Source organism: Solea senegalensis, linkage group LG10 (genome assembly GCF_019176455.1).
Source record: "Solea senegalensis isolate Sse05_10M linkage group LG10, IFAPA_SoseM_1, whole genome shotgun sequence".
Taxonomy (NCBI): Eukaryota; Metazoa; Chordata; class Actinopteri; order Pleuronectiformes; family Soleidae; genus Solea; species Solea senegalensis.
The window spans coordinates 485600-513198 of NC_058030.1; the positions used below are offsets into that span (position 1 = coordinate 485600).

Consider the following 27599-nt stretch of genomic DNA (forward strand, 5'->3'; position numbering starts at 1 on the left):
GTTTAACTAGTTATGGTTAATGTTTTGATTGGAGAGTCCTAAGAAGAATAGCAGCGCAAACATATGTGTGTGAGGACAATTATTGACCTATCGCTGTGGGGACATTTAGTCTGGTCCTGACAACTTTAAAGGGGTTTCAGGGTTTAGACTTGGTTTTAGTGTTATGGTTAGATTAAGTTTAGGTTAAGGGTTAGTTTTAGGTATTTAGTTGTGGTGGTTAAGGCAAGGTTAGTAGTTAAGAATACTGTACAAGAATGTGTGTGATTAAAATCACTGACTGTGAGGACCAGTAGGCCTCATGGAGACCAAAACCCAGACCTACTGAGGTTCTACCTCATTTCTGAGAGATTGGTTAACGTCAGGATGAATTGCGCTAGGTTATGGGTTTAGTTTAGTTATGGTTAAAGGCAGGTTAAGTAGAAAAGTCATTATGTCTATGGTTTTCCTCACTAAAAAATGCTGTACAGGAATGTATGATTGAAATCATTGACTTTGTGAGGACCAGTAGGCCTCACAGGGACCAAAACCAGGTCCTGAAAAAACAGAACCTCATTTCTGGAAGTAATTGTACTAGGTTAATGGTTCAACTAGTTATGGTTAAGAACAGGTTAAGTAGCTAGGAAAGTAATTATGTCTATGAGTGTCCTCACTAAGCACACTGTACAAGAATGTGTGTATGTGATTGAAATCCCTGACTTTGTGAGGACCAGTAGTGCTCATGGAGACCAAAACCGGGTCCTACGGAGGTTCTACCTCATTTCTGAGGAACTGGTTAAAGTCAGGATTAATAGTACTAGGTTAAAGGCTTAACTAGTTATGGCTAATGTTTTGATTTGAGAGTCCTAATAAGAATAGCAGCGCAAACGTATGTGTGTGTGTGTGTGTGAGCGCTGACTTTCTCTCCATAGAGTTTCACTGAGTTTACATCCGGGTTTTTTCCCTAGGCAATGGGAGTCGTAGCACCGCCGTTCCTTAGGCAAAGTGAAATAAATTCGCCGCACCGACACAAAAAGTAGTCCGCTTCTCTAACACATTTTCCCGTCACCCTGCGTCGCCGATCGGCCTCATTTGACCAACTTTCACAAACACGGGCGCCGACATCGAGCGTTTCGTGGCGGACAAAGGAGCCTGAGCGGGACGGTGGAGTAGTTTTTGTGTCCCTTCCTCCTGCTCCGGAGCGCAGGGATCTGTGCTGTGCTGCGGCCGAGCTGAATGAGATTGAAGAAGAGTTCTTCTTGTTTTGTAGCTTCTGTTTCTCTGTTTTTACACATTTTTTACTCCAACCAAACATCAAATCCGGCGGCCGGACAGAGCGGTGCGGGCAGGAGGCGGCCGTGCTCTTCGTACGCTGCTCTTTCACCGTGGATCGGCTTCTTACACAGATATATATTTAATTAATCCAGAGGAGGACTGCTGCTGAGTAAGTGCACACTGGGGCTTTTTTTCTTTTTTCTAAATTTCATAACTTTGATTTTCTTTGTAGTCAAAGTTGAGCTGTGGCCCGCGGTGTCTGTGTGCCGGGCTGTCAGGGTGTGTGTGTGTGCAGGTGTGTGTGAAGCAGGCGGCCGGTGTTTGTCTGCGTCCAGCGCCGCTCTCTCCCTCTCCCCCTCTCCCTCTCGCTGCTTCTTATTCTAGGAGTTGATGTTCTGGAGGACAAGGGGCCGATGGAACTTAGAGCCAGCGACGCCCGCTCCTTGTCATAATTGTTGAAAGATGGCGTCTTTTCAGACTCTTCCCGTGTGTGTTTTGTGTGTCCCTGCCTCCCCCCTCCTCACACACCGCGGCCCGCGATTATTATTCATCTTTGGCGTTAAGTTATAAGCGTGGCTGCGTTAGCCAGCGCGGCTAACAGGAGGGTTAGCATTAGCGGCTACAGCTAACGTTCTCCACTTGTTCTCGGTGGCGTCCCCGTCCCCCCCGTCCCCCTCATCAATGTCGGCACAGACACACAGTCTGTACACGTTTATTGTATTTTAATTTTATAAACAACTCATGACTTGATTTTGTGATGTTAAAGCTGACCGAGCAGCAGGTTAATACGGCGGTTATAAAACATTCCCATCGACCGTTGGAACACACACACACACACACATACACACACAAAAACAAAACCACACACTTTTCCACTGTTTTTCTTCTTCTTGTTCTTCGTCTTGTGTGGAGACAGAAACACTTGGCGGCTTTCATCTTGAAAACCTCCATTTTAGCTTCATTTGTCGTCTTTTCGGGCCTCTTTGCTGCAGCATGTGAGGCTGCCGCCGATGGAAGTTTAGCCAGAAAACTTCACGTCCCACCCGGGGAGCAATTACTGCAATTAACCGGTGCTCGGTGAGCTGTGGTCCTGCTGCTGGGAGAGGGAGTACTAGTTTTCCTGGTTAACGGTGGTAGTCGTTGTACTAGTATTACTGAACATAGTGTACTTGAGAGTAGTAGTGGAGGCAACCGTGCCATTGTTAATAGTAGTGGCGTTAACTAGTTGTAGTTGTCACGGTAACTGTAGAAGCAGTAATAGTGTTAATTGTGTTATTAATGTGGGTGGTAGTACTGGAGTTAATTGTACTATCAGTGGTCGTAGAGGATTTAGTTAACTAAAACTAGCAGTAGTTGTCAAGGTAACTGTAGAAGGACTAATAATATTTATCATAGTATTCTTTTTAGTGGACTTAATTTAAGTAGTTGTGTTTTTTCTTGTTGTTAGTGATAGAAATGTAGTTGTAGTATTAGTGGTAGTGTTGGCATCAACTAATACTAGTTGTAGTTCTAGTAGTCAATTGTTAGTGGTTGTACTGACGTTAATTGTAGTATTAGTGGTAGTAGTGGAGTTGGTTGCAATACTAATGGTAGTAGTAACTAGTATTAGTTGTCAAGGTAACTGTAGAAGCAGTATTATTGTTAGTGGACTTAATTTTAGTAGTTGGGATGTTTATTGTTGTATTAGTGGTAGTAAAGATGTATTTTTAGTATTGGTGGTAGCAGTGGAGTTAATTGCAGTATGTGTGGTAGTAGAGAACTTGACTGTAGTATCAGTTGTAGTAGTGGGGTTAATTGTACTATTAGTGGTAGTAGTCGTCAAGTTGACTAGAAGTGGTAATAGTATTAATTGTAGTATTATTGTTGGTGGACTTAATTTTAGTAGTTGGGATGTTTATTGTTGTATTAGTGGTGGTACAGATGTATTTCTAGTATTGGTGGTAGCAGTGGAGTTAATTGCAGTATGTGTGGTAGTAGAGAATTTGATTGTAGTGCAAGTTGTAGTTGAGAAGTTAATAATCATATTAGTTGTAGTTAAGCTAATTGCAATTTCAGTCGTAGCAGACAGTTGAATCAGTGCTTGAGCTTCTAGTAGTGGAGTTACTTGTAAGTGAAGTTGGGTTAATTGTTGTAGTAGTGAATATGATTGTTATGCTAGTGGTACTAGTAGAGTTAATTTTAGTGTTACCAGTATTATGGTAGTATTGTAGTATTTTTGGCAGTAATAGAGTTAACAGTAGTAGTAGTCAGTTAAAGTAGTAATACTGGGATGTAATATTTTGTTATTGTTAGTGGAGTTAATTGGAGTTGTAGTAGTAGTGGTAGTATAGACACCAGCAGCAGCAGTCCGGTCAGTTGTAGAGTTAACTGTAATTGAGGTTGGGTGGATAGTTGTAGTAGTGGAGTTAATTGTTGTGTTAGTGGTAGTATCAGAGTTGTTTGTAATTTTAATAGTACAAGTTGTGAAGTAGTAGTGGAGTTAACTGTTGTCATTTTGGTAGTAATAGAGTTAAATGTAGAGGTAGTAATTGTAGAATGTAGTATTTTGTCATTGTTAGTGGAGTTCATTGTTGTTGTAAACGAGTTAATTGCAGTTTTAGTGGTAGTTAGTTGTAGTATTGGCCACTGCTAACACTCTCCACTTGTCTGTTCAGACACATGGTCTGTTCATGTTTATTTTTAAAACTCAGGAGTTGAATAAACTGCTTTTAAAGCTGACGGTCACAAGGATGAATAAGGCGGTTATAGAACACTCACATCAACCGTTGAAACAACAACAAAAAAAACCCTCACACTTTTCCTCTTCTGTGGAAACAGAAAACTTTGATTTTTTCCCCTTTCATCTTGAAAAACCTCCATTTTAGCTTTTTTCTGTTTTATTTTTGCTGCAGCATGTGAAACTGCTGCTGATGGAAGTTCAGCCAGAAAACTTCAGACAGCTTCACACACCAGTGCTGCTGCTCGTAGTAGTAGTATTTGTTGTTGTTGTAGTGTTAATTGTAATATAGGTGTAAGTATAGGAGGTCATTGTAGTAGTAATATTTAAGCTAATTTAGATGTAGAGGACTTGAATGTACCGTACTTGTAGTTAATGTTGTATTGTAATATTGACAGTAGTGAAGTTATTTGTAATGGTAGTAGTGGAGATAATTGTTTTATTAGTGGCAGTAATTGAGTTAATTGCAGTAATAGTGGCAGTAGTGGAGTTACTTGTAGTGTTAGTGGTAGTATTGTAGTGAATTGCAATCTCAGTAGTAGCTGAGTTCACTTTACTACTAGTAGTAAAGTAGATTTTTAGTAGGAGTTGAGGTAACTGTCATACTTTGATTGTAGTAGTTGTCGGCTGAAGTAGTAATAGTGGACTGTAGTATTTTGCAATTGTTTGTGTAGTTATTTGTAATCGTAGTTGAGTGGATTGTTGTCTCGGTAGAAGTAGTGGAGGTAATTGTAGTAATTTTGGCAGTAGTGGAGTTAACAAGGAGCGCAGTTACTGCAATTAATAAACAGCTTCCCACACTAGTGCTGTTGCTGGTGGTAGTAGAAGTTGTAGTAGTGGTAAAAGTGGAGTTAATTGTAGTGGAAGTAGAGGTGTTGTTTGTAGTAGTTTTATTTGTATTATAAAATTGGCAGTAGAAGTGGAGTCTATTTTATCAATTGTAATAAAGTTAATTGTAAGTGCAGTAGTGGATAAAGTTGTAGTTTTGGTGGCAGTACTTGAATTAATTGCAGTATTGTAGTTATTTGCAATTTTAAGTAGTGGAGATGATTGTACTATCATAGTATCTGTAGTTAGCGAGTTAATTGTAGTATTAGTGGTTGTAGTGGTAGTACTGGGCTCTGGAAGTGCATTTTTAAGGGTTCTCGTACTTCAATGTTTCCCTGTTGTGATACTACTTACATGTTGTCACTGCATGTATTTAGTCACTTTGCAGTAGCTGAAACATATTACCATTGTAGTGCAGTAGTTTTGAGGTACTCTGTGTTCAACTGTTCAGATCTGATGTGTTTCCCCACTCAGGTAGTAGTTCCTTCAAATGTACTTGTCAAAGGTCAAGTGTATTTGTTCAAGCTGTAGTTTGTAGTAACTGAACAGCAGTCACTTTAAATGACTATGTTTACAATAACTAAAGAAAAGTGTTAGTGAAGTATAAGTACTGCAGTGTGAAAATACTCATGATCATCATTACCTTTTATTATAGAGCTGAAACAATCGATTATTAATCGATTACTAAATTAATCGACAACTATTTTGATAATCGATTAATCGGTTTGAAGCTTTTCCCATGATTAAAACAAGATTTCCTATTGTTTAAGATTCTTAGATGTGAATATTTTCTTAATTTCTTTGCTCTGGATAACAAAGAAATCATTAAAAGTTGATCATTGTGGTTTGTGGACAAAACAAGACATTCGAGAACATCATCATTTCCAGGTTTGACGAACACCAAATGACCAAATGAATAATCGGTCAATCGAGAAATTAATCGACAGATTAATTGATTATGAAAATAATCGTTAGTTGCAGCTCTAATGTATGTAGTTGTAGTAGCACAGTAACAGTACTTCATGTAGTTGTAGTAGCACAGTAACAGTACTGCATGTAGCACAGTTATTTACAGTTATCAGGATAAATAACCAGCTATAATGACTTTATAAGTGACGGCACTTGTTCTTGGTAACAGGGTTTGTAACGGAGTGTGTGTTTGTTATGTTTTCAGGGCAGCACAGAGGGGTGGAGTCCAGTCCCACAGCCAGGTGGTGAGTCCTGAAAAACTAATATATATTATAATTACATGTCTACTTTTTTAAATGAAAATTTGACATGAAATGAATTAGAAGCTAGTTATAAAAATGACATTCAATTGATTTATTTAAAAAAACAAAACAATGATGAATACATTTGAATTTACCACAGTAGTTCTACATTAATATAAAGGTTTAATGTCATTTTGAATGTAAAGCAAATTATTAATAATAAAAAATATACACGACATGATAAAGTGGAGTGAAAGTTTCTCTTGTGTGTGTAATGAAGTTAATGTGGGTTATAAAGTATATAAATAACCCCGGCGTAAACAAAAGTGTTTTTGTTTTCTTTCCAGCGGCACTTTAATGCTTCAGTTGGATGGTTTTCCTACTGGACACGCTGTTAAGGTAAAAAACAAACTTTATTTATCACTGAATCTGGCAAAAACACATGTCACATGATATTTAATAACAGGGACAAATGGTATTATATAGATGCTGCAGTTAAAATGAAAAAGAAAAATGATCTGCAGAAAGGAACAGAACACATGCAGGAGGAGAAACACGCTGCAAAAACACACAAATCCCAAAACACAAGCATATCCAATAACAGAAGTGCTCGGGGTCTGTGGGAGTGTTCGTTGTCGTGCAACTCTACGAAGCAGCCGTTACGATACTCGGGGACTACTTACTTCTTACTTTATTAAAAGACCTTTATTAAGGGGTTGTCCGACACTCGTTCCTCTGTAGTCAAACTATCTGACGCTGAATTTTAACGCCTGGATTACAAAGGGAATTTGGGTTTAAAGCTTGCAGTCAAGCGGATTTTTAAGGACATCGACATAAACCAGTTTTCAAAATAAAACACTCAGATCAGATCACGTTTGAAAGCCCACCTCCTCGCAGCTATGTTTCAGAGACCTATTAATCGGACATATGCATCTGTATACATTGATATCTGATAACGTACTGTAAACCAGTTGCACTGTACAGTGTTTTAAAAAAAAAAATTCTAATTAAAAGTCCAGGTTCACTCTTTTAATACGAAATTATTATCAAAATCACACTTTTCTACTACTGCTGAATTGAAATACTACTCATAAGAACTGCATGGTTACAGGAGGATAACGTTCTTTTCATTCATATTTTGGTATTTTCTTTTAGTGTGTGTTTGTATTTACTTTGCAATAATATTAATAATAGTTAGTTACTGTTATTTCAATATATTCAGAGGCTAAAAGAATGTGAAATATAGTGTCTTATATCCTTTTTTTCACCACAAGCTTGTCTGGTCGATCCTGCCGCGGGAGCACTAATACTGTAGCTTTAATGACTTTTAATGATCATTAAGACCTGTGTGTGTGTGTGTGTGTGTGTGTGTGTGTGTGTGTTCTCCAGGCTGATCGATCGGCTGACAGACTGACTGGATCCATGATGGAATTACAGACGTTACAGGAGGCTCTGAAGGTGGAGATCCAGATCCATCAGGTGAGCTTCATCAAAGACACACAGTCCATCCAGTCTGTTTATACGAGACCATACCAAGTACCAGCTGAGGAAATAGTGATCTCTCAGTAAAAACGCTAAAATACAGTGGTAGGAAACTTGCGTACCACTGGCGGTACACCGACCGCAGTTTGTGAACCATGGACATAGAAAACACTGTGAATCCTCCTGATTTCCAAATGAAGCCCTGAGGTCTGTGTCGTCGTTGTCATCGTTGTCGTCGTCGTTGTTGTTGTTGTTGTTGTTCCTGACTGAACAGGTGCAGTCATCTGGTTGTAGTTCTCAGTGGTGACCAGCAGGTGTCAGTGGTGTCTGTATTCATCTTTATTTTTCTTCCTCCACAGAAACTGGTTGCTCAGATGAAGCAGGATCCTCAGGTAAACCAGCATCTGTCCCCACACCAGAGGATTGACTTGATTTTAAAAACCACAGACACAAGCCACTTTCTGCTTCTTCTAATCCTCAGAAAGCACAGATTAAACAATCCAGTCGAGACTCCCCAGATGATTCTGGGGATTCGAGATCTCACAAAAACTTCAGAATATAAATTAAATTAATAAATTAAATCAGTCCCGCAGGGGAAATCCCTTCTCTGCATTTAACCCGTAAAAAAATATCACGTCTCATTTACAGGATAATCTAGCCTGATAATCTGTTCAAATCAGCCTCAGATCGGAGGCCACCCACGATTGTCGGAAGGACCAATTATCTTCTCACATGGGGGCGGGGCTTTAGTCACGTTAGAGTGGAGCAGTTGATCGTTTGATGTTTGTTGAGTGGAACTCTTGAGTGGACTGTGTGTGCAAATGTGCTGACAGAGCCACTGTGTTTCAGAACGCAGATCTGAAGAAGCAGCTGCACGAACTTCAGGCAAAGATCACAGCGCTGAGCGAGAAACAGGTACGACGACACCACGCAGAACCACACACGCACACACGCACACACACATACACACACAGCGCTGAGCGAAACAGGTACGACAAATACCACGAGAACCACACACGCACACACGACACACACATACACACACACACAGCGCTGAGCAAGAAACAGGTACCACGACACCACGCAGAACCACGCGACGCATACACACACACACATACACACACACACAGCGCTGAGCAAGAAACAGGTACGACGCATACCACGCAGAACACACACGCACACACACACACACACACACAGCGCTGAGCGAGAAACAGGTACGCACACCACGCAGAACCACACACACACACGCACACACACATACACACACACACACACACACACACAGCGCTGAGCGAGAAACAGGTAACGATACCACGCAGAACCACACACACACGCACACACACATACACACACACACAGCGCTGAGCAGAAACAGGTACACACCACACACACACACACACACACACACACACACACACACACACACACACACACACACACACACAGCGCTGAGAAACAGGTACCACGCAGAACCACACACGCACACACGCACACGCGACACACACACACATACACACACACAGCGCTGATCGAGAAACAGGTAATGACACACCACGCAGAACCACACCACACACGCATACACACACACACACAGCGCTGAGCGAAACAGGTACAACCACACACACACACACACACACACACACACACACAGCGCTGAGCGAAACAGGTAATGACGACACCACGCAGAACCACACACGCACACACGCACACATACACACACACAGCGCTGAGCGAGAAACAGGTACGACGACACGACTCAGAACCACACACACACACACACATACAAACGCACACATGCACGCACACACACAAATATTTGGACCATCAGTCGATCATGTCAGTGATATTTTTTCTTTTCAAAATACTTGATTTGAAACATTAGTCCACTAGTCCTCTTAGAGAACAAAACCTGGTCCGAGTTAGGCAAAATGTAGTTTGTGAAGGAGCTGGTTAAGTTTAGAGCTGTGGTTGTGTTTAATGTGAGGATTAACACTTTGGTCCTTGATAAGACAGCTGTGTGTGTGTGTGTGTGTGTGCGTGCGCTCAGATTATTTTTCATCAATCTTTCCCGTCACTGCAGCTCAAATAGAACTTAATGGGACACTTTGGAATTTGTGAGGTGGTGCAGGTTTAGATTCTAAATTCCGTCCTGTAACTTGGCAGCCATCTTGTGGCGCTTTTTCACTTGGCATGTTTCCTTGTTTTTGTTTTTCCATCAGTGATAGTTCCTGGTGTTTTTTTTTTAGTTCCTGCTCTGATGAGGTTCTAAGTGAACTGAGCCGACGTCTGTCTGATACTGTGAACAAATCTTTTTAATGATTCACAACTGCTTTACACGTCATTAGTTTACATGTTTGTGTCGTGTAGAAAACACACTTGACCCTGTGTGTGTGTGTGTGTGTGTGTGTGTGTGTGTGTTCACATATGTTCTTTTCTGTACAGACTTAAACTTGGATTCACAGGTTGAAACTGGTAAAGGTCACAGTGACCTCACAAATCACTCTTATTGCCCTTAGAACATGACATCCCCCCCTTTTTTTTTTTTTTAAATCCACATGTTTTTATTTATGAGTCAAAAAGCAGCTGGTTTGTGTTTTGTGTGAACTGCTCCTTTAAAGGTCCCTGTTCCCTGACTGCAGCTCTGCTCAGTCTGATTCTTCTCTGTGTCGCTGCAGCTCCAGAGTCAAGTGTTGCTAAGCAACAGATGGGATTTATCAGTCAGTGTCGGGTGTGCGTGTGCGTGTGCGTGTGATTATCTCCAGTCCTCTTTTGAGTCTATTGTGATGTGGATCCGCTGATTGTGATGATTATTGATCATTAACATTTTCAGGAGCACTGATGAGTATGTGTGGTGTTACATATGAAGACTACTCACTCATTCACTTACTCACTCACTCACTCACAGACTGACTGACTCACTGACTGGATGTTGTAGATTAAAGGGATAGTTCTTTTCATGAGGCACAGACTGTGCCATGAGCGCCCCCTGGGCAAAGTAGTATCATGTCATAGGGGTTGTGTGATATACATCGTCTACGATAGTATCTTAATTGTTGTGATGAAATCACAATATCGAGTAGGTTGGAATCATTTTGCAAGAACCAATCAAAACAGGTCTTTTTGAGAGGCCACACATTCACTGCATGATGGAGCCTCGTAGGACAGACTGCGGCACATGAGCATTGAGAACACACGCCATGTCCACGCTTCACAACAGCAAGCTGACGTCGCTGCATGTATGACTGAAGTTAAACATGAGTGAGAGACAAAACACAAACTCAAGCAGCCTCAGAGTCGACGTGGTTAAATTTAATAGCTAACCGTGGATCCTCCTCACTCACATGGAGGTGGTTTGACTTTGAGTGAATTAGTTTCATCCATCTGTGAATGAACCAGCGCACAGAATATGAAGAATATGAAAAGCTTGGGCAGTCAGCGGTCGACCACGAGCGGCCAGCTCACGCACCCACAAGAAAAGACACTCAGAGACTTTGGCAGCAGTTAAATGTGTGTCCACATTCTCATGTTAATGCCCTGTACTTCAAATATGATGAGTATTGTTTACATTAGTTAAAAATGCTCTCATGATAGTTTTGTTGGTCGTAATATTTTATAAAGTAAGTTAAAGCTCATAAATAAAACTGTTTTTCTTGTTGTTTTTTTGTCAATATTATCATTAACATCTAATAAACTATGAACAAGAGCAGCTGGTACAACAGGCCTTGCTTTACTAACACATTTTTGAGGATTGAAAAATGTCGTTATCGGCTAAATCCCCAAAAATATCGGGATATTGATTTTTATCACCCTATCGTGTATGTGTGTGTGTGTATGTGTGTATATATATGTATGTATATATATATATATGTATATATATATATACACACACACACGATAGGTATTTGTGAAACATATGCACAATTATGTTTTATACTGTTCAGATTTCAAATGTAACACATGCGTGTATAACTGCAGTGTTTTTCTAAAGAAAACAAAAATCACATGAAAGGTTAATTCCCTTGGTTTTCTCTCCTTGTCACCAGAAAAAGGTGGTGGAGCAGCTGAGGAAGGAGCTGCTGGTGAAGCAGGAGCCCGAGGCCAAGCTGCAGCTGCAGCTCCAAACTCCTCCAGCAGGGGGCGACATCAAGCCGGCCAACCTGCTGCAGAGCCAGCAGATAACTGGAGGACTGCAGCAGGTCGGACAACCACGCACACACACACACACACACACACACACAAAAAACCAAAACACAATTCCAGGGGTTGCTGAACGATGAGAACTTGCACATCAGTGTGGTTGTGGTTATTACAGTAATTTCACTCACACTGTTGCAGGAAGCCGGAGAGAAGAAACTTAACACGCAAAATCTGATGGTCGAAATAGAACTTTTTGTTTTTTCTTCATTTCGAATTGTTACACATGGTCACACATATATGTTAGTTATGGAGGTCTACTTACATATATTAACTTGTTTTCATGGTCACACATATATGTTAGTTATGGAGGTCTACTTACATATATTAACTTGTTTTCATGGTCACATATATGTTAGTTATGGAGGTCTACTTACATATATTAACTTCATGGTCACATATATATGTTAGTTATGGAGGTCTACTTACATATATTAACTTGTTTTCATGGTCACACATACACATATATGTTAGTTATGGAGGTCTACTTACATATATTAACTTGTTTTCATGGTCACACATATATGTTAGTTATGGAGGTCTACTTACATATATTAACTTGTTTTCATGGTCACACATATATGTTAGTTATGGAGGTCTACTTACATATATTAACTTGTTTTCATGGTCACATATATATGTTAGTATGGAGGTCTACTTACATATATTAACTTGTTTTCATGGTCACACATATATGTTAGTTATGGAGGTCTACATATATTAATTTTCATGGTCACACATATATGTTAGTTATGGAGGTCTACTTACATATATTAACTTTTCATGGTCACACATATATGTTAGTTATGGAGGTCTACTTACATATATTAACTTGTTTTCATGGTCACACATATATGTTAGTTATGGAGGTCTACTTACATATATTAACTTGTTTTCAGTCACATATATGTTAGTTATGGAGGTCTACTTACATATATTAACTTGTTTTATGGTCACACATATATGTTAGTTATGGAGGTCTACTTACATATATTAACTTGTTTTGGTCACACATATATGTTAGTTATGGAGGTCTACTTACATATATTAACTTGTTTTCATGGTCACATATATGTTAGTTATGGAGGTCTACTTACATATATTAACTTGTTTTCATGGTCACATATATAGTTATGGAGGTCTACTTACATATATTAACTTGTTTTCATGGTCACACATATATGTTAGTTATGGAGGTCTACTTACATATATTAACTTGTTTTCATGGTCACATATATGTTAGTTATGGAGGTCTACTTACATATATTAACTTGTTTTCATGGTCACACATATATGTTAGTTATGGAGGTCTACTTAAATATATTAAATGGTATATGTTAGTTATGGAGGTCTACTTACATATATTAACTTGTTTTCATGGTCACACATATATGTTAGTTATGGAGGTCTACTTACATATATTAACTTGTTTTCATGGTCACATATATGTTAGTTATGGAGGTCTACTTACATATATTAACTTGTTTTCATGGTCACATATATGTTTAGTTATGGAGGTCTACTTACATATATTAACTTGTTTTCATGGTCACATATATATGTTAGTTATGGAGGTCTACTTACATATATTAACTTGTTTTCACGGTCACATATATGTTAGTTATGGAGGTCTACTTACATATATTAACTTGTTTTCACGGTCACATATATATGTTAGTTATGGAGGTCTACTTACATATATTAACTTGTTTTCATGGTCACACATATGTTAGTTATGGAGGTCTACTTCCATATATTAACTTGTTTTCATGGTCACACATATATGTTAGTTATGGAGGTCTACTTGCATATATTAACTTATATTAACAAACGAGCCGATCAAAATATCTCCTCACTGACGCTCTCGTCAGCCGCGCTGTTTCAGACCAAAACCACACCCCCAGAACGCGGACTGTGTTGTGATTGGCCAGCTAATGAGAGCTTTTCCACTGTCCTGTGATTGGCCAGGTACCTGGAAGTGACGTAATTAGCACGTCAGCTCTCAGATACACACCTCTGCATCTCAGCATCTACAACCAGAGTAGTTGTTCTTCTTTTGGATGTGTCCGGACTAGTGCCCGCACCAGGAGTGTTGAGGTTTCCTGATGACATCATCAACAAACGGAAGTGCCTTTCTGCTTCACAGAGCCCAGAAAAACAATAAAACCCTATTTTCTGTTCTGAAACTTTAGGGTTTCATAAATGAGGTCATGACGCAGATACACACACAAAAGCAGCGTTAATTGGAGCTCCTGCTCTATGTCGCCTTTAAGTTAACAGATGCTTTGTCTGTTCGGTGTTTCTCTGAGTTAAAGGGGAACTGATTAGATGAAATGGGAACGGGTAAAAGTGCACTTGTCGAGTCTTGGAGTGTGAGTGTAAGCCCTGTGACTTATTTCATCTTGACATCGAGGACCAACAGAAGAGGGCAAACACAGAACAGATGAAAAATTCTTTGTCTTGTTGATTTAAAATGTTTTTTTTAATGTTTTAAATAGTTTTTTAATGTTTTAAATAGTTTTTGTTTTAATTTCCAATGTATTTACTTGCTTCTGTAAAGCACTAAGAATTTCCTTGTATACAAGTAAACTTGCTTTACAGTTTGTTATTTAACTATAATACAAAATAACCTCGGCTTCCTCCCGCAGACGCTGACGGTGACGCCGGTCCTCACCACAAAGACTCTACCTCTGGTGCTGAAAGCTGCCGCCACGCCCGCCCTGCCCGGCGCCGTCCTGCCACAGCGCCCGCCCACGGTCACTATGGTAACCACAGCTATCACCAAACCCGACTTGCAGAACACCCCCATCAACCTGCAGGTGGCCGGCAAGCTGACCAACCAGAGCTTGGAGCCCGTGCGGCTGGTGTCCAAGAACGCTATGGTGGTAAGTCCACGCGTGTGCCGCCGCCTGCCGCCGCCACCGGCCGGCCCCCGGTCGGGTCACATGTCATCATCGCCTTCCTCTGGTGTAACTGTGTGATCAGTGTTGTGATGTGCAGACGAGCGTGTTGACCGCGGTGGTGTGGTGTGAGTGGTGGCACCAGCACCAGGAGCCACAGCTCTGTGGGTCTGTTCCTTCTGCTCGGGTTCTTTAGAAAACCAGTAAAGAATGTGGGGATGAATGGATGAATGGATTCATTTATTTATGGGAGAAGCTGCTGCACCCGGAGTGTATTAACCGTTCAGCACATAGAATGACATGGTGATGTGTTCACAGCAGCTCAGCACGTGGCAGTAAAGCATGGAATCAACTGTTTGACGCAGAATTGGTCAAAATAGTTTTTTTATTTTTCCTGAGAGGTCGGAACGTTTTGCTGAGAGAATTTTCCATGGGGGACATTTTATGTGTGGCACCAGCTCGACTTCCCTTCACAACAACAGCGTTCTGAGACAAACATGCCGTCTAAAAAGTTACAGAACCGGTTTTTCCTTGTGTCCCCGCTTGAGCCTCCGTGTCTCAAGCTGGTTGTTGGTGTAGTACCTCGTACGACCACACGTTAACTTTGTTTCTGTGCATTTATCATGCACAGAATGTTAAAAATCCTAGTCAGACTAACGTACCTGGATAATGCGATTCATAGTCCGATAACTCCTGCATGTGTACGCTTAGTCGGACTGAAGTCGGACTTGTTGTTCGGCTCACGTGCCAAAATGTCCTCCCCGCTCTTTGACCCGGAAGTTTGTAATTTGTACGTCGTCGTCTTTCTTCAGACAAGGTTATGTTGCGATAAAGCTGCGTCACTTTCTCCGGTCATGTTCTTGCTGATTGGCTGATGAGAGTGGAAATGGGAGCTGTCAGTCAAACATGAGCAGCACAGATCCACAACCTGCTGTGGTTTTGTCTCCGGTGCAGGCCACCACCACCACCACCACCACCGCCTCCACCGCCCAGCCAATCAAAGTTCCTCAGTTTGTCCCTCCTCCTAGACTGACGCCTCGGCCCACCTTTCAGCCACAGGTGCGTCCCCTGTAAGACCCGCCTCCAAACCCCTAACCCCCTCCCCCCCAGATCCGTGTGTGTGCCCACCTGAGGTGACTCGTTCACCCTCCAGCAGAGGGCAAGAGTGCACCAAGCCAACACTCATGCCTTGCTCCGTGGCACTAAAACATTGTTTGCTCTGTTGTTTGCTCTCTTCACGTCTCTCTCCTCTTGTTGTGCTTTTTTTGTTTTTATTTTCCAACAGGATTTTTATTGACGGTGTTTCCTGCCTGAGTGTGTGTGTGTGTGTGTGTGGAGCTTGTTTTCCTGCAGCTTCTTGGTATTTTGTGTTCCTGGCTGTTGGTGTGTTTTAACCCCGTCAGTGGACAAATGTTGGTGTTGTCTGCCTGATGTGAGCGGTGCGGCTGAAAGCTCTGGCCACTCACATGTTTGTCATAGTGAGCAGCTGCTGCTGTGTTGATTATATATATTATTATTGGTGAACGGTAGGACTCTCACACTTTATTTTGAAATTGGATACTATTTCGTAGGTGGGATGTAAGTTCACATTCAAACTGTAAAAAATATGAAGTAGTATCTCTTCAGCAGAGGGCGCTCATATGGTTTCCTAGCACATCATATTGACGCGGACTGTGGTGAAAGTGACACAAGCCGTGTCCCAGTTGAGGGTCTGGATCCTGTGAAGTGTGGATTTGTCGTCCGTTTGTGCCCGAGAGTTTGTTCTTTTTTTATAAAACTTTATTAAAACAACATGCCCCAAAAAGAATGAATGAATCAAAGAAACTTCATGATTTAGTTAGATATCATCATTTTATCAAAAAATCCAAAAATAAAATACATCAAAACTAATTATCACAAAAAAATCACAAAATTCTACTATTATTAGTTCGCGACTGTGTTCAAACGTCTTTATTTTGCATCAGATATGTGTAAAAATACCAGATTAGACCTTAAATCAACAGTCAGACTTTGAGGGGCAGGAGAACTGACTGAATTTAGTAGAAGGAGAGGAAGAAGAGAGACCCATGGCCGTTTCTCAATATCCATACTTGTGTGTACTTGTGTGTACTTGTGAAAACGTCATCAGCCTCAGTCCAAATTCTGTTCCAATTCTCAAGTACGTGAGCAGCGAGGACGGTTCTCAAACCAGGAAGTGTTCTCGCTCGTACTTGGGAAAGCCATGTATCCCAGAATGCATTTCGGTGGAACATAGCAGCAGATAATACAAATATAAACCTCTTTCTCTGTCCTGGAACACAGTTTTAAGATCATTTGAGACGAGAAATGAGTCATTTAGAATTCAAACATGTGGTTTGTGTATGAAGATCTGACGTATTTATAGTTTGGCAGCGACGTTTGTCGGAGGTGATAAGCTCCGCCTCTGCGGACGCTGGTGCTCACTGTGCCCGGCGCAGAGCAGCGTTACCTCGGCCTGTCCTGATGACATCATGACGTCGCTGTCATTACATGCATAGATTGTATATTGTTAATGTTTTATTTATTAACTTTGAATTTTAGATTTATATATAAGTTGCATGGTCATTGTATATGTATTTAATATATATGTATACATATATGTATGTATGTATATATATATAAATAAATATGTGTAAGTATATATATGTGTATATATCTATAAATATATGTGAATGTATGTGTGTATACACACGTATGTATATATATATATATATATATATATATATATATATATATATATATACATACACACACATATTATACATATATGTACTGCTGTAATATATCTATTTTCCACATGGTACTGAATATTTTGAAGTTAAATATTTAAAATGTGAAAATAATAACAATATATATGCATTTATTAAAAGTATTTCATGTTCATTCATCAACACACTACACATTACATCACATTACATCACATTACATTACATTACATGTCATTTAGCAGACACTTTTATCCAAAGCGGCTTACAAGGGAATTGAGTACAACAGAGAACAAGGATCATAGGATCAAGAATCATACTTGTGTACTCCCATACTTGGTGAGTATGTAGTCCAGGCGTACTTCCCAAGTATGTACTTCCCAAGTGCGCAAGTACATACTTGTATACTTAAGTATTGAGAAAGGGCCACTGTGTTTGTGGGTTAGACCGTAGAGCGCGTGACTTCAGTCTCCTGCTGAGTGTGCTGTTGTTGCACACTTCACAGGATCCAGAGCCTGGACTGAGATATGGCTACCATGTAGGATTTCAACCTTCAAATACTGTCTGCAGGATTATTTTGATGCTACATGAACTCGTAACGGGGTGAATGACAACTCTCCTGACCCTGAATAACACGTCTTCCATTTGAAGCCCAATTATTTGTGTTCTAGCAGAATTCTAGAAGAGTCAGGTTCATTGTTTCTAACACACGTGAAAAATGTCCTTCCTTTAACATTAAAAGGCCAAGGAAATAAAGCGGGTGTTACGAAATGAAAGGAAAATAGGTGTGTTTTAAAGTCATGTAACACAGGTCATAAACTGTAGATTACATTTTATTTTACAGCATAAAAAAGTGCAAACATGGAGTCCAGAGAAACAAAGTGTGTGCAGCTTTATATCCACATACTGTATGTCTCCTGTATCTTACACAAATATTGATTTGATATTTATCATGATGTGTGTGTGTGTGTGTGTATATATGTATATATATGTATATATGTATATATGTGTGTGTATATATATATATATATATATATATATATATAAATAAATATATAAAAGTTTTTTTCGCCCCAGCCGTGAGATCAGTGTGATGGCTGTGAAACCATGAAAAGGAGAAAGTTATTTGTCTCTCACTGCTTTTAAAAACCTCAGTGATATGACATCACGTCAGTGATATGACATCACTTCAGTGGTATGACATCACTGAGGCAGAACTTCAGTGGCATTTTTCAGCCGCGTCGACTCGTGCTGTCGCCGCTCCCTCATCGCCTTGTCTCTCGTCGCCAGGTCAGGCCCAAACTGGCCACGCCCACCAACATCCCCATCGCCCCGGCCCCTCCCCCGCCCATGATGGCGGCCCCCCAGCTGTTCCAGAGGCCCGTCATGTTGGCCACCAAGCTGTCGTCCGCGCTGCCCTCAGCGGCGCCCATCCACCAGGTCCGCATCGTGAACGGCCAGCCCTGCGGCAAGACGGGCTCCACCCCGCTCGCGGGCATCGTCATCACCACACCTGTCTCTGCCACGCCCACTCGCCTCGTCAGCCCCACCCAGATACCCAACCCGATTCCGGTGCAGCCCATCCAGATCAGCAGCCTGACCACTGAGCCCAAGGTAAGCGTTTGGAGTGTAGGGAGGACTCTTATTGATACTGGTAATAATAATCAGAACTAGAAGATTCTGTGGCAAGGTTTGCTCATGTCTACTTCTTGCTGCTTTAAAGTTTCAACCACATCTCTACGTTAAAGTATGACAACACTGTTTGTTGGCTCCAGGCGAGCTTGTGATCTTTTTGTGTATGTGGAAATCATTTTTCGCATTTCTTTGCGATTTTTGGCGCAATGGTTACTCAAAGCGCTTAGAAAGTCACAGCACACGATTCCAGATCAAACTGCACATTTTCTCAAAATTGTGGGAGGAGTTACGCGCCAAAACGTTTGGTGGGGGAAGTTGATGCTTGCTCTGCAATGCAAACAGAGTTCTCAGTGGTGTGCGTTGCTGAGCAGGCACTCTTAATAAGACATTTTACTCATTTTAGAACTACACTAAAACCTCCTCCTCTTCCTCAGCAGACTGTTAAATCGGGAGGCGGAGCCGAGCAGAAGGTCGTGGTCAGCCTCCCGTCCTCCTCCTCCTCCTCCTCCACCACCACCACCACCACCTCCACTCCTCCGCTATCTCCTGCTCCCAGACCCAAGAAGGAGGAGAACCCGGAGGTAGTAAGTGACACGGCGTGGTATGTCCACTTCATCTTCACTCTACTGATGACTCATCACGTTCTTTTCCCCCCTCCTGTAGAAACTAGCCTTCATGGTGTCTCTGGGTCTCGTAACACACGACCACTTGGAGGGTGAGTGTTTAAATAACACACACACACACAAACACACACACACACACAGACACCTCTCCTCGTTTAAACTCAAAACATTTTTTGCAGAGATTCAGAGCAAAAGGCAGGAGCGAAAGAGACGAACGACGGCCAACCCGGTGTACAGCGGAGCCGTGTTCGAACCCGAGGTACAAAACACAATAACACTGTCACAGATCAAAAAGTTTCAGTCAGAAAGTCAAAGTGTTTTCTCTGAGTTCAGATTTAGTGTAAATCTTTATTTTGAATTCATCAGTGAAAATAAAGTTTGCAGGATTTAGTGGCCTCTACAGGTGACGTTGGTTATTACAACATCTTGGATGAATCAAATGTGTTCTCTTTATATTTTCAGCTCGTGATAAAGTAACTTATTTGTTCAGTTTCTGGTGATTATGTCTTTCAGTCCTACGTGCTGGACTTTTAAAGGGATAGTTTTTCTTTCAAAGTGAGGTACAGACAAAAGTGCTGAGCCAGGAAACCAGACTGAGACACAGAGATGTCAGTTACTGAGCAAGTTAAGTCTACAATGTTACCGACTTCCAGTCCATTGAGCTGTCACTCCAGAACTCAGTAGCCAATCAGCAGGCAGCTTACTAAGCCCCGCCCACGGTCAGCATCACAAACAAAAAGCCAGGGTTAGCGCAGAAGAGTCGGAGCAAGTGGAACTCCTATCGTTGCTCAACAAAAAGTGTATTTTAAAATACAATCATTGGTTCTAATGGAACTCCATGTCCTTCTACTTTCCTTCCAGAGGAAAAAGAGCGCAGTGAGTTACCTGAACAGCCCTCTGCACCAGGGCACCAGGAAGAGAGGTGCGTATGAAACCCGGCTGTGCAGGTCCAACCACAGCAGAACCTGCCTAACGTGTCGTAGTTCCACTGAAGCCGGTGGACACTCACACACTTACAGAGTAGAGTGAGAATGAAAGTGTTGCTCGGTGTTAATAACATGCTACGGACTAATCTTCCTCAACTTCCTCCTGCTTCTTCCTGTTTCCTGTCTCCTCCATCGTGTTTGTCAGAACCAGCTCTAGAATAGAAACATGACTGTGTTTGCTTCACTAAAGACTGAAATGATGGTGCAGAAATCTAAAAAACCACATCACAGTCCAGATGACATCAATCAAGCGGTCATTTTGTTAATTATTAGTTGTTAAGAAATAGATTTTTCCGTGGTTGTGTGAAATATTGAGACACACTGTGTGATTTCAGCCACTTAACAAAAGGTCTGTGGTGTGTTTCACAACATAATCTGACTGCAAACTGCTCACTCTCCCACACCAGAGTCCACAGAGAACACGTGGTTTTCTGACTTGAGTGTTTGAAATCCTTTGTTCACGGAGTGACCACACGAGGCAGCAGCAGCTCCTGTGAGTGAGCGCTTTACAAACTTCAGTTTGTTGTCCAACAGTGACATAGAGCGACATTAACTTATCAGCCTTTTGTTAGGTGGTTACACATTTTTATTACCAGAACCTCAAACAACCACACTTCAAAACTGACCAAACATCACAACCCGAGTCCTTTTCTTTTTAACTCACATGTTCCTCTGTAACAATTGGACCGTTTCAAATTTAACGGGAACAAGATAAACACGACTTCAACATGACTTGACCGCGTATTGGCCCTCGTGTCAAAAACACTAAAAGTGTATTACAGGAGCTTCCACTTCCTCTGTTTCTCCCGGTGTAATCCACTAATCCTGAAGGATTAACATGAGTCATTTCTGCACAACATCCACTTTCCTTAAACTTTGAAGAGAAACAGGCAAAAAAATTTAAATAATAACTGGAATTGTGTTTAGTCACAGTGTCAAGTGTCAGATTTTAGCAGAGTCGCAGTGATGATGATGATGATGATGATGATGATGAGTAGTTTTCGTCCACAGGCTGCAGCTACGACCGAGCACTGAGGTCACGTCCTCTGTCTTTGTTTCAAAGATGTATTATTATCTCTGCAACAACATTCTTCTGCCTTATGATTGATCACTGTGTGTAATATACAGTAGGTTGACAAAGTAGCATAATAAACCAATGTGTAAGAATTGGTGGAGGAGCGTGTCAGGGAGCTACGGTGGCCTTCCACACCACTAAACACTCAGCATTTCTCCATCGTTGTTTGGATTTATGTGGGTGTTTGTGTCAGTGTTTCACCGCAGAGCCACAAATGTCAGGGCCTGAAACAGCTCCTCCCACGAGTTTGTGCGAGGAGCCTATTGTGGCAAAACTGAGCTCCACCGAATTTCCCAAAACTTGATGGGAAGGTGTTATAGACCAAGACGAACAAAAAATGTCGACCGTAAATGAAGTCGTGGAGTTGATTATTATACAGATATTATAGAATTATAGGAGGGACAAGAGAAGAAGCGAGGCTTGGGGGGCGTGTAACGTAGCTCCAAACGTGTTATTAACGTGAGAAAAAACCCGGGTTCTCATCGTCCAGTGCTATGTCGTTAATGGCTTTAACCTTTTCACTGTCTCTTGAAACGTGTTTACAGTTTTCAAACGCCTGCCGAATAGGGACGCCGCCACTCTGTGTTGTTTCAGCAGCCGCGATGACGACTTTTCGTCTTCTTTCCTCCTGTTGGAATCCTCGCTGAACAGCGACGTTGTTATTATCTTCTGACACGGAGAAAAAACACCACACTGGTGAAGACGTGTTCATTATTGATCAGGCAGCGACGGGTCAGGCTTGGGTCCTGCCAGTAAGGCGCGATAGATGACGTAACCAGCGCGTAAAACGATTCCCCCAATGTCATTGATTTATCGGATCTTTTTATCGGTCCGATAGACATGGTGCGTGCTTACCTTACGCGCTAGTTTTAGTTTCTGAAAACTGTGTATCTTGGTATAAAGTGGTGAAAGAACGCGGTTGGATCACGTGACCTGCGTGTTCGTGGCTTCAGCCTGTGACGACCCGCGTGTTAACATCTGACACCTGTCCGTTTGTCGTGCGCTTCATAGTCGAAGGTTTGTACTTGTGCTCGGCTTCAGCTTGCACGGAGCCGGATCTCCTGCACTAACACTGCTGTCTGTGCTTTTGACTCCTCCTCTTCCTCTTCCTCCTCTTCCTCCCCCCCTCCCCCCCTTACCGCTCCCCTGTCTCATGCTAGCCAACGAAGACTCCCTTTCCAAGGTATGTCATTCAGACTGTTTTGTTTTTGTTTTTTTCCCCCCTCCATCTTTCTTTTTTTTCTTTGTTTTCCGTCTTTGTTGTCTGTCTCATTTCATCCAGGTCGCCCACCCAAATACAGCAGCGTCCCGGAGCTGGGCAGCCTCACCCCGGCCTCCCCCTCCAGCCCCGTCCATCCCCTCCCCCTGCCCAGCCCCAGCTCTGGGGATGTAAGTAACGATTGGGGGAGACGGACAAGCTCAGAGGGTTGGACTCCCCGTGTCACACACAATCCTATTGGCCCAGTAGTTCTGTCAATCATTTGCACCCAAAGACCTCCACAAACACATCCATTAGTTTGTCGTGTCCATGTGAAAACCATCAGCCATCACTTGATTTTACTTTGATCCAGCCTTACAAAGTGAACAGTGTCCTGTAGCCCAGAGCATCTATTAATCTATTAATAACTGCTACTACTCAGAACACATCCTAATCCCCCCCCCCTCCCCTCCTCCCGAGTGTCCAGAGATTAACACACCATGTCCATTATGACATCAGAACAAGAGGCCAAGAGTAAACTAAACCAAACCAGATCACGGTGCCTCCCCCTGCCTTGCCTCTCCACAGATGGTGGGTGGGGCTGAGTTGAGTGGGGAAACTGATTGGTCCAATTCCTTCCTCACAGGGAGACATCCATGAGGATTTCTGCACTGTGTGCAGACGCAGTGGCCAGTTGCTCATGTGCGACACGTGTTCTCGTGTTTATCACCTGGACTGCCTGGATCCGCCCCTGAAAACCATTCCTAAAGGCATGTGGATCTGTCCAAAATGCCAAGATCAGGTAACCGCAGCAGCCGAGACTGAACCTGAGACAGGGGGAAGGGGCTTACCGCGGTCCAGACAAGGGCCAATCAGGGACAGCAAACTGTACTTGACTGTAAAATCTGTCCTGACCTTTAGGACTGTTCAATCCTTTGTAAGCATGTACATGATACAGTATTGTTTCTTTGTGCTTCTGTCTCACTCATTGTCAGTAAAGATTGGCATCTCACATCCATCCACTCCATTTGCTTGTCCCTTCTCAGCCTCACCACAGGGTGGCAGCTACATTTGTCCTCCTCAAAGTCTTTTTTTTCCCTCCAAGTCTCGCTCTCTGTGACAACTCAAGAGCTTTTCTCTCCAGATCCTGAAAAAAGAAGAAGCCATTCCCTGGCCCGGAACCCTGGCTATCGTTCATTCCTATATCGCTTACAAAGAAGGTGACGACAAAAGAGAGAAAAGTCTGCTGGGACAGGACACGGACGCTGAGATTAACGCCTTTTTATTCTGCTGCTGCGTGTTTCAGCTAAAGAAGAGGAGAAACAGAAGCTGATGAAGTGGAGTTCAGAACTGAAACTGGAGCGAGAGCAGCTGGAGCAGAGAGTCAAACAGCTCAGCAACTCCATAACAGTAAGAGCGCTCACCACGTGGTTGTGTTAAACCCTCTCATGACCATCGTGATAATCAGGTCGTCTTTCAAAGATAACTTTCACTTTCCATATCTGGCAGTTATTCAACCGTTTAGACGCGCTCGTTCCGCGGAAGTCTCAACGTTCTATCGTAATGACCAGTATATCAGCGCAAAGCTCTATTTCTCTGCTTTCCGGTATCCATCCATCTTCTACCACGTTATGAGGGTTGAGGCGGGGTCACCCCCGGTTGTGCTTTGCTACAGCATGGTGTGGCATGGAATGGTAAAGCGCTGGTTCAGGCTTGTGTTCCGACTACGGCTGAACAATTCTGAATAAACATCTAATTGCGATTATTTGGACAGGAGATGCGATTGTGATACAATTCGCTTTTGATTTTCATTCAAAAAACACATTCAAAACGCCGACTGTGTGACGTTTATGTGGATCTGTGAGAAACAAAGACGTTCTCTTCAGTCTGTAGATCCAGACAATAATCCATTCATCCACTTTAATTAGATGCAAGAGTGTTGACAACAGACTATGAGTCAACAGACGAGCGACTTATTGTCAACTAACGTGACGATAAACAAATATGTCTGATGACATGATACTGGACACAAACTAAAATGTTACCATATCATCTGACATCTTGTATCTAATCAAACACTATTGTCCTCCTTCCATCAGAAATGCATGGAGACCAAAAACACCACCCTGGCTCGTCAGAAGGAGATGCAGCTTTCCCTGGACAAAGTCAAACACCTAATTCGCCTCATCCAAGCCTTCAATTTTAACCAAGCTCTGGCAGAGACAGAAGGCAAAGACATCAGTGCCAGGGTCCAGGACAGAGCTGAGAGTATGCTCGGCTCTGAAGCCGAGAGAGAAGCCAACTCTGTGGAGAACACTAAGACTGAGAGCTCCTCAGCAAACAGCAACACTGATGGAAATGACAAACAAGAGCAGCATGGAGTCACAGACACAGACGGCACCCAGACAAAGGCAGCAGCTGCAGCTGCAGGTGGAGGAGGAGGAGGAGGAGGAGGAGACACCAATGACCAGCCTGTCCGGGAGGTCAGCACAGTCCTAGCAGCAGATACTAGCCCCAGTGTAGGGGCAGCGGCCAAGGCTGGGTCTGGGGCAGGGGGAGGATCTAACACAGGGACCGCACCGCAGTCGGAGGTCGTGACCAAGTCTGAGACCGCTTCGGTGGTTGATGTTCCCACCACTTCAGCGGTCGCGGCTGTTGCCACCACCAACGGTACGGCCGAGTCGTCCTGCCCCGACCACAACCCCGCAGGAGATCGCTCCATCAACACCACCACCAACAACTCTGAGAACAAGATGGCTGCTGTCAACCCTGCAGAGACAGCGGTGGAGAGGAAACAGGAGGAGATCACTGACAGTGACGGCAGCAACACCAACAACAGCAAAACCTCAGAACCCTCCCAGCATTCTTTGCCAGCTCTTGTCAGCAGTTTGGACAATAAAAAGTAATGCTATGTCTCATGAGTTGCGGGGAATTGAAACATATATATTAAAAAAAAAAAGACTCTTGCTTGCACCTTAAGGTGCCCTGAAGTTGCCAATCTGTATAAATGTTGTTTGTTTGCATTGTATTGTCAGACTGTGTCAATGGTAGATATACAGCCCAAGTCACATGGCTCTGGGAGTTGTAGGTCGTTGGCCCACAGAGCTGGGGAACAGGACGGCCTACGCACCAGTGTCATCATGCCAATTATTGATAGACGTCAGTGGTGGGAATGTTCAAAGGGAGATTTAATTCATCATCACACCAGTGTGTGCCTGTTACAGTGGCCCCTGTGTTCTCCTGAGGGGTGGGGAGATGGGTTCACATGGGTATGAAGACAACCAAGAACATGGAACCAAACATCTTATCAGGGGTTACTGGTCTAAAAAAGCAGTGTTGTGATGGAGAAGAGAGAAGAACCTGTTCATCCCCTCGTCCCAATGAACTTCTGCGATCCCACAACCTTACTCTTCCTAACCTAACCCAAACTTAACCTTCTCCTGTCTACCTACCTTCTAAAGCCGACCCATGACTTTCCTTTGGAACCAACAATTAAATCCCACTTTGACCTAATTTTGTTCAACGGACTCTGTCCTCGTCCACCATTAGCAATAATCCGGCCATAGTGACTCAAATATGAAATTACCTTCCCAAATCTGGCAACAATCCCAACACAACCTCTGTCTCAGATATTTACACCCACTTCCTGAAAGCCAAGTACGCACAGCAAGATTTTCAGCCACCAGTTTTGCTTAAGCCAATCTGGACAATCTGGATCAACAGTCAGGAGTTTCCCAAAGAATTAAAGAGATAGAAGAAAACAAACAAACGTGAAAGAGTACACGAACTTCAGGTCTTGTCGAAGATTGTGTAGGGTAATGCACATGTGGACTGTATTTAAAGAGTAAAGCCCTGGAAGTAGGACAGAAGTCGTAGGTAGCCACCAGGGGGCGACTCAGCTATTTGCAAAACAATTTAAATATTCAAAAAAACAAGATTGCAATTTAATCAAATTGCAATTCTCAAGGCTGGTTTTTGCTGACGGAACACGACGTCCGTTCTTAGGTACAGTTTATAGACGCAGCGCGATGCTTTGACTCTGGAAGTCATGTCGTGTGAACTTGGCTAAAGCGTCTTCTTTCAAAATGATTAAAAAACAAAACAAAAAAAGGTTTTGTTGATTGTGACCATGACCTCTCCCGAGAGACGTAAACCACAACTTGCCGCTCACGTTATATTTCAAACTGTGTTGGGACAAGGTTTGGAATGATGGATTCAAATGTCTTTGCAGTGACGTCATCTACCTTTCAATTCCACTAAAAACATCAAACACCTGTGGTCTCCCTACAGTCTAAATATGAACTTCTGCAACTTGACCGACCCCAATTCTACTATAACTGTAGACTCCTCCCAATGTATCGCAGTTACCCTCCCCCACACACACACACAGACACACCCCCACCCTCCCCCTTTCCTGAGCTCAGGCAGAAAACGTGCCGAGCGTTGTGGCTCAGCAGGTACGCAGGACGAGGCGAAACAGGCGCGGTAGCTTCACAGATGTTTTCCGTGGTGTCGGTCAAAGTGTAGTGATTGAGTTTTTCATTCGTGAGTCAAGTGTGTCAACTGTGAGCACTAAATGTGAAAAATTGCAATATTGCAATGTTAACACACGCAAACTATATCTGGGCTGTGTTTCTTCTTTTTTTTATAGGAAAAGATATTCAGGTCTTCCTTGTCTTCTGAAATAAGTGCTTTTTGTTCCTGAACCTGCTGGACTGGCATTATCAACACACGGAAGTGATGATCTTTGCATTGTGTACATTTCTGTTGAATC

The 27599-nt window shown here is 42.5% G+C and overlaps 2 protein-coding genes across 9 annotated transcripts in view; both read left to right on the plus strand.

The window, feature by feature from the left end:
- The window catches only part of chmp1a (charged multivesicular body protein 1A), a 385704-nt gene that overhangs the window by 237711 nt on the left and 120394 nt on the right, over positions 1-27599 (plus strand). The gene's annotated exons all lie outside the window — the stretch shown is intronic.
- phf21ab (PHD finger protein 21Ab) lies at positions 1065-25853 on the plus strand. Of its 7 annotated transcripts, none has more exons than XM_044035948.1 (19): positions 1066-1420; positions 5970-6009; positions 6354-6405; positions 7396-7485; positions 7848-7880; positions 8338-8403; positions 11535-11687; positions 14334-14570; positions 15540-15644; positions 18599-18922; positions 19378-19527; positions 19607-19658; positions 19746-19825; positions 20428-20488; positions 22788-22810; positions 23472-23627; positions 23970-24045; positions 24132-24235; positions 24925-25853. In XM_044035948.1, exons 3-19 carry the CDS (start codon positions 6364-6366, stop codon positions 25729-25731), a joined length of 2559 nt encoding a protein of 852 aa, XP_043891883.1. In that variant the 5' UTR covers positions 1066-1420; positions 5970-6009; positions 6354-6363; the 3' UTR covers positions 25732-25853. The 7 variants fall into 7 exon arrangements, with proteins under 7 accessions (XP_043891885.1, XP_043891883.1, XP_043891881.1 ...); XM_044035946.1 differs by lacking the exon at positions 22788-22810 and adding an exon at positions 22910-23016; XM_044035947.1 differs by lacking the exon at positions 22788-22810 and adding an exon at positions 22910-23016 and having other exon boundaries at positions 1067-1420; positions 19378-19524.

What these genes read in the sequence shown, in the direction of transcription:
- phf21ab (XM_044035946.1), top strand. Translation starts at nt 6,364, where the DNA reads ATGCTTCAGTTGGATGGTTTTCCTACTGGACACGCTGTTAAG. An exon ending in TAACTGGAGGACTGCAGCAG is followed by an intron (nt 11,688 to 14,333) that starts GTCGGACAACCA and finishes TTCCTCCCGCAG; the next exon opens with ACGCTGACGGTGACGCCGGT. An exon ending in AACACACGACCACTTGGAGG is followed by an intron (nt 19,659 to 19,745) that starts GTGAGTGTTTAA and finishes CATTTTTTGCAG; the next exon opens with AGATTCAGAGCAAAAGGCAG.